General features: G+C 32.6%; 1 protein-coding gene across 1 annotated transcript in view; it reads left to right on the plus strand.

Moving 5' to 3' along the window:
* LOC114340631 (sensory neuron membrane protein 1-like) overlaps positions 1-9927 on the plus strand; it is a 147180-nt gene extending 137253 nt beyond the window's left edge. Inside the window, exon 8 of the mRNA XM_050651547.1 lies at positions 2386-9927. Within this exon, the coding sequence (XP_050507504.1) occupies positions 2386-2652 (267 nt within the window). The 3' untranslated portion in view covers positions 2653-9927. The remainder of the gene's footprint in view (positions 1-2385) is intronic.
* Positions 9928-10591: the final 664 nt, after the last annotated feature.

The following is a 10591-nucleotide window of genomic DNA, read 5'->3' on the forward strand; positions in this document are numbered from 1 at the left end:
GTAGTTCATTTGTTTAATAAAAAATGAAGCACCCACTTCTCGAGTAGAACTTTTTGATATGTTGTTTATTAAACATTTCTTAATGAAATTACAAAAAGTACTATCTTGTTTGATTTTTTCCGAAGTGAAAATCTATATGCACCCCCTATGCAGGAAACACATAGGTTATTAAAAAATTGGAAAGAAATCCTTTGTAAAAGGTATAAAATTTTTTTTATTAAAAATCCCTTAAAAGGGCTACATCACAACAAAACGTTTTCGATTTTTATAAAAAATCATCATCAGTGTTCGATAAACTGGATGCTAGCTGAGCCACAAAAGAAAAATATCTGGGTAAAAACCCTTTACATAAAATATAGATGCCTTAAAAGTGCATACTTCAAGAAAAAGGCCTGTGATGGTCACATGGCAAACAGGATAATGCCCTAAGGTAAGGTATACAGGTTTCCCACGTGTTGGGAAACCTGTATACCTTACCTTAGGGCATTATCCTGTTTGCCATGTGACCATCACAGGCCTTTTTCTTGAAGTATGCACTTTTAAGGCATCTATATTTTATGTAAAGGGTTTTTACCCAGATATTTTTCTTTTGTGGCTCAGCTAGCATCCAGTTTATCGAACACTGATGATGATTTTTTATAAAAATCGAAAACGTTTTGTTGTGATGTAGCCCTTTTAAGGGATTTTTAATAAAAAAATTTTATACCTTTTACAAAGGATTTCTTTCCAATTTTGTGATTGATGGTATACAGCCAACTACAGGAAAACTTTTTCTTTTCCTTGTGAATTTTACATAGGTTATTATTATAGATCCATTCTACTCAAAAAATTTGTTTTCAGCCTGGAAGTTGTTGTGTTACACCAACAGGATATTTTTTCCTTATTTCTCTGAACTATATCAGGGGAACTCAAAAAACAAATCGTTCAAAAAACAAACAAACAAAAATCCCTTGTACGTTGTCCTCCCTACGACAGGGTGCCTCAAACTTAATAAGTATACGAAAAACATCTCTTGTCTTCTGCTCTGCATAAGCTTGAAAAAAAATTTAGTAAACGTTTGCCAGCAGTGTAAATACTGAAGAAAACTATAAAATAATAAAAAATAGTGAAATCCGTTAATCCGTTCTCTAGAAAACCACGGTTTTAAGTTTAAGTTAAGTTTACTTTTCATATTAACCAATAAGAGACCTACCTGGTTATTAATTGTTTTTACATTTGTCACAAACCAATCACATTGACTGGCTATTATAAATATTAGCTAATAGTCCGTGGTTATTATGCGAAAGTCAGGACTGTGCACATTTTTGTAATATTTCATGTTTTTTGTTGGTAGTTTATTTATGTTTGCCGTTAGATCTTATATTTCTACGTACAGTGTTCAGATTCTAAAGGGGCCGGTGGGGAATGGCGTCTATGCGCAATATGATAGTCGGTGTATGACAGAGAAAGTATTCGAAATAATGAAATAACAATAGTGTTCTGAAGCTATTTCTTTCTGGCATGTATGTAATTTACTGTTTTAATTGCGAAATAATCCACAATTCAACTTGAAAAATGATTTATTGCCGTTTCGACTTTCACTTCAGAGGTCGTCATCTAAATACAAAATATTAATAAATTAAATACATTTTGTTGCTTAATAAAAAATTATTTGAATAATTTAATTTAATCTGACTCTTTCGTATCGGCAATTCGGACATATTTATATTATACATTTTGAATTAGAAAAATGATATTGCCAATATTTATGAGTTGCGTTTCTGGGACGACTTCATTGGAAGATAAAATTTTATAAATAACATAAACGCAACTTATAAATATTTGTAATACATATCATTTTAAAATCTTCTACTGGAAAATGTATAATATATGTCTGAATTGCCGATATGAATGAGTCAGATTAAATTATTAGAAGAATTTTTTACTAAGCAACAAAATTTATTTAATTTATTAATTTTTTTTATTTCGATAACGACATCCGAAATTGAAGCGGAAACGCCAATAAACTGAAGTGGAAAAAAATCATTTTTCAACTTACACTGTGGCTTATTTCCCAATTAGAATAGTATCTAAATGAAATAATAAATAATATAAAAATTTTAATGGGAAATAAGCCACAATTTTACCAAAAAAATGATTTTATTAACGTTTCGAAGCCTAAATCGGGTTTCGTTGTCAACTAAACCCGATTTGGGCTTCGAAACGTTAATAAAATCATTTTTTTTGGTAAAATTGTGGCGTATTTCCCAATAAAAATAGTTAATTATAAAAATTCCATAAGTAAACAGCTTCAGAACAGCAATATAAAATTTGTTTAGAATATCTGCATTGTACGTTATTAGGGTATTATTAATGTTATTAAAATCATTATTCTTTAATTTTCAGGGAGTTGATTTAAACAACACTTTCACGAAACCTCTGAAAATGCTGTACACAATGAAAAAAGTAGTAAATATCTCAAAGTATCTTATTCTCTCTGGCTCTATAGTAGGATGTATAGCGGCGGCCTATTTATTTTTTAAAAATAATGACAAAGTTACCATCACAAAAGTCAAAGACGTGCAGAAAGTCCCAGCCCCACCTAGTGGAATATCGACAGTAAATGGACACACGAATAGAGCAATGTCTGAAAACGAAGTTGATAAATTTTAAATTAACTAGATCTGTAGAGATTACTTTTTACAACTACAACTAAGTTACTAAATAAAGCTTATTTCTTATTTATTATTAAATGGCGATTCATAAAAATTGAAATTACTTGTATAACAATGCGTATTAACATTGTAACAAAACATTATCCAATAATCCCAATTATTACTTATTTAATAAACTTGTATTCAGATCAACAATTATCAAAATTTTTCAATATATTATAATTCTGTGGTATAACAAATAAACGTTATAAAAGTATCAAGCAAGTCAGTGGCGACCATGTGTCCATTAGCAAAACCTTCAAATTTAACTTCTATAAAAAAAATAAAATTTAAAGCACTCATGGGAATGCCTACAGAAGTGAAAACTTCTTATATACAAATTACGAACTCGATGCTTTTTCCCCATCCAAAAAAAGTGCTATACCTATATTATATACGCGTTTCGTACGTTCTATGCTACTTATGTATACATACACATGATACTATAAATAAGATCATAAGCGCATCCTGAAGGGAGGGGGAGTCGTGACGCAACTGGAGACCGGCACGTTCGTAATGGTTCGTAACGTCCGATTAGTTTGAATAGTTCGCGGTTGTAAGATAAGTGTATTTTATATTTTATCTTTGTAAAAGTGAGATGTGTTTTATAAACAAATAACACAAAAAGTCGTTTAATATTATTTTGCTAATTGAACCATTTCATGACAGAATGCATACAAATCCCATTTAACTTTAACAAGAAATCAAATTCAAATTGTTCTCCAGTTACGTCATCTTGCGCGAAATCGGACGTATTTGTGCTACGGGAAGATACTATCTGGTTATTTTTAGTATTATGTACATACACATAATAATATATATACGTACAAAATTTAGATCGGCAAAGTGATGACGGTCGCAAACTCAATACTTTTTCCCCATCTAAAAAGTGCACAACGTCCCTAAAGAAGTTTTCACTTCAAAAATTTATTTAGTCGAAGCAATGACGGTCGCTAATTTAATACTTTTTCCCCATCTAAAAAGTGCACAATGACCCTAAAACAAGTTTTCACTTCAAAAATTTATTTCGCCGAAGCGATGACGGTCGCTAATCCAATAATCCTTCCCCAACCAAAAAGTGCACAACGTTCCTCAAGAAATATTCATTTTAAAAATTTATTTCGCCGAAGCGATGACGGTCGCTAATTCAACACTTTTCCTCATCTAAAAAGTGTATAACGTCTCTAAAAAAGTTTTGTGTCAAAAATATATTTCGTCGAAGCAATGACGGTTGCGACGACGGTCGCTAATTCAATACTTTTTCTCCATATAAAAAGGGCAAAACGTCCCTAAAGAAGTTTTCACTTCAAAAATTTATTTCGTTGAAGCAATGTCCGTCGTTAATTTAATACTTTTTCCACCTACCTCTACCGAAAGTATACTTTTCCGGACCTGATTGTAGGGAGCAAAGTTGTACTTTTCCTCCCTAGGGAGGAAAATATTTTTCCTCCCTAGGGAGGAAAAGTAAAAGTGACGTCATGATATTTCATTCATGAAATATAACTTATTGACGCCCTGTATAAGATCTATTTTCTATTACGAAGTATCTATACATTTTAACGTTTATTTATAAAACATCCTGTATTTTGCAGAATGGTAAAAAACAGTAAATTGTTATTTTGATTTAACAATGTTTACATTAATAATTTGACTTATATTTGACAGTTGACAGTTATATTGTACCTACTTGTTGTTTTGGTTCTAATAAATTTTGTTGATTAGTTACATAAATAAATTAAGTAAAAATGAAAAAATGACTGTTATTTGAGGAAGGTGGAAAACCCATATGTATAACATGGGAGTAAAGTGCCTTTTCCTCCCTTGAATGATTACTGCCCTCCGCTACGCGTCGGGCAGTAAACTTCATTCTCGGGAGGAAAAGTTACACTTTCCTCCCTTGTTATACAAATAGCTATTTCCCCATCGAAAAAATGCAAAAGGTATCTAAAGAAGTTTTCGCTTTAAAAAATTTATTTTGCCGAAGCGATGACGGTCGCTAATTCAATACTTTTCCCCATCTAAAAAGGATACAACGTCCCTAAAGAAGTTTTCACTTCAAAAATTTATTTCGTCGAAGCAATGACAGTCACTGATTTAATACGTTTTCCTCATCTAAAAAGGGTACAACATCCCTAAAGAAGTTTTCACTTCAAAAATTATTTCGTCGAAGCAATGAGGGTCGCGATGACGCATGACGGTCGCTAATTCAATACTTTTTCCCCATCTAGAAAGGGCGCAACGTCCCTAAAGAATTTTTCACTTCAAAAATTTATTTTCGTCGAAGCAGTGACGGTCGCTAATTCAATATTTTTTCTCAATCTAAAGAGGGCAGAACGTCCCAAAGAAGTTTTCACTTCAAAAATTTATTTTTGTCGAAGCAATGACGATCGCGATGACGGTCGCTAATTCAATACCTTTTCCTCTTTTAAAAAGGGCAAAACGTCCCTAAAGAAGCATTCACTTTAAAACATCATTTCGTCGAAGCAATGACGGTCGCGATGACGGTCGCTAATTCAATACTTTTCCCCATCTAAAAAGTGCACAACGTTTTCACTTCAAAAGTTTATTTCGTCGAAGCAATGACGGTCGAGATGACGGTCGCTAATTTAATACTTTTTCGCCATTTAAAAAGGGAACAACGTTTCTACAGAAGTTTTCACTACAAAAATTTATTTCGCCGAAGCCATGACGGTCGCTAAATCAATATCTACTTTTCTTAATCTAAAAAGTGCACAATGTCCTTAAAGAAGTGTTCGCTTCAAAAATTTATTTCGTCGAAGCAATGACGGTCGCTAATTTAATACTTTTTCCCCATCTAAAAAGTGCACAACGTCCCTAAAGAAATTTTCACTTCAATGATATTACTATTATTATACGTATATTATAATAATATTTGTACAACATTTATTTCGTCGAAGTGATGACGGTCGCGAAATCAATCCTTTTTCCCCATTCCAAAATAGATATTACATTTATTTTAAATATGAATACTCCTACAGAATTTATACCGGGTGGTGAATTGGAAAACGGGCCATAGGAAACTCAATGTAAAATTCTAAATTGTTGAATTCCTGCTTCCCTAATTATTTTACATCAAAAGTCATGAGAAACTATTTGTAGAGGATTAAAATCTGTATTAAAACCAAAAGTAAAATTGTTCTACGATTTAAAGAGAGTCCAAAATTTTGAAAAAAAAAATACATTTGCCATACCTAAGTAAATGCGTAAAAGTAAGGCCACACGTTATTATTTCTGACAGTACGCAAACTATTGACTGAATAAAACATCTTTATTATTACTACTTTCTCCTTAACTGAGGACATCTTTTCGACTTTACTGTTTTTTAAACAATAAAAACGATAAAATAAAAATACTGACAGTTCAAAATATTGTTAATATAATAATTTCATTGTGACCGAAGGCAACCTTATACACATTCTTGCACTGTGTGTGGCCTAAATTTGGCAAATACTTTGATAAAATTTATTATATTTTACAAAATTTTGGAATGTGTTTAATTCGTAGAACAATTTTAACAATTGTTTTCAATAAAGATTTCAATCCTCTATACATAGTTTCCCATGTCTTTTGATGTAGAATAATTAGGGAAGCAGGAATTCAACAGTATAGAATTTTACATTGGGTTTCCTATGGCCCGTTTTCCAATTCACCACCCTGTATATACCTAAATTCACATAATAAATATACGTACAAAATTTATTTCGCCAAAGAGATGACGGTCGCGATGACGGTCGCGAAATAAATCCTTTTTCACCATCTAAAAATAGGTTTTACATTTATTTTAAATTTAAATATGTACTTCTATACAATTTATGTATACATACACATAATATAGATACGTACAAAATTTATTTCACCAAAGGGATGACGGTCGCGATAACGGTCGCGAAATAAATCCTTTTTCCCCATCCTAAAATAGGTTTTACATTTATTTTAAATTTAAATACTTCTATACAATTTATATATACATACAAATAATATACCTATATAATATGTACAAAATTTATTTCACCGAAGCGATGACGGTCGCGATGATGGTCGCGAAATCAGTCCTTTTCCCCATCCTAAAATAGGTTTTACATTTATTTTAAATTCAAATACCTCTACACAATTTATATATACATACACATAATATATAGCATAAGCGATGACGGTCGCAATGACGGTCGCGATGACGTTCGCGATGACGGTCGCGATGACGGTCGCGATGACGGTCGCGATGACGGTCACGAATTCAATGTTTTTCCCCTATCCAAAAATCGCACAACGTCCCTAAAGAAGTTTTCACTTCAATAAATAAAAATATTTTTTATTTACCTATATCTTATTTTCTTCCGTCTAACTAAAATTTTCACGGTATTCTATAATTTAATTTTTTTGTATCTTCTTGTTGATTGCTGTACAGTCATTCTTGTTAATTTTTTTTTCTCATAGATAGCTCATAAATGTCTGCCGGTGTATGTTGCCCAATGATATTGGTTTTGTTTACAATATTATGTACAACCAGCCAACCAGCCAACAAAAGATGTTCTCCAAGTTTGTTAGATCTGCTGGTTGGGAAGTGCAATGAACATTTCCTTGGGCTTGTTGGTTATGCCTGAGGCAAGGGATTTGTGAAGATATGCTTGTTTAGCTATTCGTATCTTATAATTTTTTAATTTCAGTACTAAAAGGGACATGCGCATCCCTCTGTATCAGTCTTCTATTAGTGCTGAATTCCTTAGAGTAGCTATTTTGGATTTTCACTTTATATGGGAGTTTTGACATTGAGACATTTATTTACCAATCTTATCAACTTTTCATATTTTCTAATTTTATCAATTTGACAATAATTTCGAAGTGTTGCAATGCTCTTGTTTATTATAGCTTTATCATAGCCACTTTGAAATCTACAAATAGGTAAAAAGTGTCTCCATCCATTAAGGATGTTCTCTTGGAAAATCATAGGATTTTCTTGGCTTAAATTATTTTCTCGTACCGTTGATCTTTCTATAACTCTTTCTATTATCGTTTTATTTACTAAACCCCCAACTTTTGCAGCATTTTAGTCTCATATTTTCTTTATTTATTTTGTGAACATATTTTTCCCTCTGAATTCCATAAGCTTCAACAGTTCGATCCCGAAACTTTCCTCTTGAGTCCCTGTTTTTCTGCACATTTTTTAATTTCTTAACATGAAAATCACAAGAAATTAAAATTACGAGAGAACATTACCTATTGATTTAATTTCTTCAACTTAAAACCGTAGTTATAAAAACCGTAGAAATACTTCCGAAATTCATTTATTTTTTTCGAATCCTGAGAAAAGTAATACGTATTTTTAAAAAATTTAAAGGCAGAATACAAGACTACATAATTACCGAGGGCTGAAAGCCTCTTAAAACTTGTATAATGTTTATTTTAATAAGTTACAGGGTTGAAAAGAACATAGAAAACTTAGTGTGATTTTTAATTTCAAATATCTCATTCAAAAGAAAAATTGCGTTTATTCTAAGGGACTTCCGATCTTCGATAATGATGTAATCTTTAATTTTGCGTTTAAATTTCTTAAAATTAAGGCACTCGGGTGAGTGCCGACAGAAGTGCAAACTTCTGGTGACCAAGCGACTTCGGGTACCCACACTATCCTTCCTCCAACCTTTATAACTTCGGTCGAACTTATAAGCAATTCAACTTACAGTATATAAATAACCAATATCTCGCCGTAGCGATGACGGTCCCGAGTTCAACGCTTTTTCCCCATCTAAAAAGGAGTGCTATACCTATATTATACACGCGTTGCGTACGTCCTATGCTACTTATATATACATACACATAATACATATACGTACAGAATTTATTTCGGCAAGGCAATGACACAACGTCGCTAAAGAAGTTTTTACTTCAAGAGAGATAGGGATAGTGCGGCTTCTCATGCGCTTACTTCGCAAGCTCTTTCGGGTACACACTCTCTCTCCCTCATCCAACCATTATAACTTCGGTTGAACTTATACGCATTTCAACCTATAATATATAAATTACTAATATTTCGCAGTAGTGATAACGGTCACGAATTCATTATTTTCTCCCCATCCAAAAAGTGCACAACGTCCCTAAAGACGTTTTCACTTCAAAAATATATTTCGCCGAAGTGGTGACGGTCGCGACGACGGTCGGGAATTCAATACTTTTTCCCCATCCAAAAATGGGCACAACGTCCCTAAAGAAATTTTCACTTCAAAAATTTATTTCGCCGAAGCGATGAGGTCGCGAATTCAATACTTTTTCCCCTCCAAAAAGTGCACAACGTCGCTAAAGATGTTTTCACTTCAAAAATTTATTTCGCCGAAGCGATGACGGTCGCGAATTCAATACTTTTCCCTATACAAAAAATGCACAACGTCCCTAAAGCGATGATGGTCGCGATAACGGTTGCGACTTCAATACTTTTTCCCCATCCAAAAATGGCACAACGTCCCTAAAGAAGTTTTCACTTCAAAAATTTATTTCGCCGAAGCGATGACGGTTGCCACGACGGTCACGAATTCGATACTTTTTCCCCATCCAAAAAGTGCACAACGTCCCTAAAGAAGTTTTCACTTTAAAAATTGATTTCGCCGTAGTGATGACGGTCGCGATGATGGTCGCTAATTCAATACTTTTTCCCCATCCAAAAAGTACATAACGTCCCTAAAGAAGTTTTCACTTCAAAAATATCCATTAATTTTATCAGGATTCGAAAAAAATTAATGCATTTTAAAAGCATTGGTCCGAAATTTTGCGTCTACGCTCTTAAAATATATAATAGTAATTGACATCTTTGATAAGACATGATGACAACAAGAAGTGTTATTTAGAATGATTATGTGAAATGGAAATAGGAGTAGTAAAAATGCATTGGAAATAAACTATTTTGTTTGAATTTATAATCATAACATTGAAATTATACAAATACAAGCTATATTTTTATGAAATGTCATTTAAGATCTATTCAGAATATAGTCGAGGACTTATCTCGCTTCGATACCTGTTCAGTTCAATATAATAGTCACCTGGGTGTTTACATCTACACGCTGCACTCTCTTTATCTCTACTATTTTTCCTTTACATGGAAACAATATACATAATTAACTTTACATAAAGGTACGTATCCACTATGTTCGAGCTCCTCTTGCGCTCCGCTCTCCTTCCACTGTGAAACTGAATAAAATACTCTGTAATTGGAAAATAATAATTTTTATTTAAACGATAATGAGTCGCTGTTCAAATTAATGGACAATTATTAATAAAAACAATCATATAAAAAATAATCAGTGTTTTTTATAGAAACAATAATTATACCTCAATTATAAAAAATATTATTTACTTTTTCCATGGAGTCCTTTGGTGTAGGGATGGCGGTTGTTAGCAAAACACCGGTTTTCGGTTATAACGGTTTATTTAGCTACGGTTTAACCTACCGGATATAACCGGTCAAAAAACCGGTTGTTCCAAAAACCGGTGTTCGGTTTTTTTAGTCACAGCTAATACCCAATAGATTACATTTACATTGCTCTTCAGTTTACGATACTCCATTCGAATTGACATCAGTCCATATCAGTATAACAATCAGTTATCTGTGTTGTGAAATCGGTTTCAGTCAGCTTAAAATTTCTCATTTTCCTCGCGGTGGGCGAAAAATTTTCACATTTCTTCTCTGAATTCAGTATTTTTTCCACTTAACCAGTTTTTCATCGGTTATTACTTTAAAAAGAAAAAACCGGTTATAACCGTAACAAAAAAACAACCGGAAAAACCGATTATTGCAGAAGAAAAAAACCGGTTTTAGGTTATAACCGGTAGGTTTTTACAATCCCTACTTTGGTGACACTTAGAATCGCAGTGTATCATTACCTTCT

Source organism: Diabrotica virgifera, chromosome 5 (assembly GCF_917563875.1).
Source record: "Diabrotica virgifera virgifera chromosome 5, PGI_DIABVI_V3a".
Taxonomy (NCBI): domain Eukaryota; kingdom Metazoa; phylum Arthropoda; class Insecta; order Coleoptera; family Chrysomelidae; genus Diabrotica; species Diabrotica virgifera.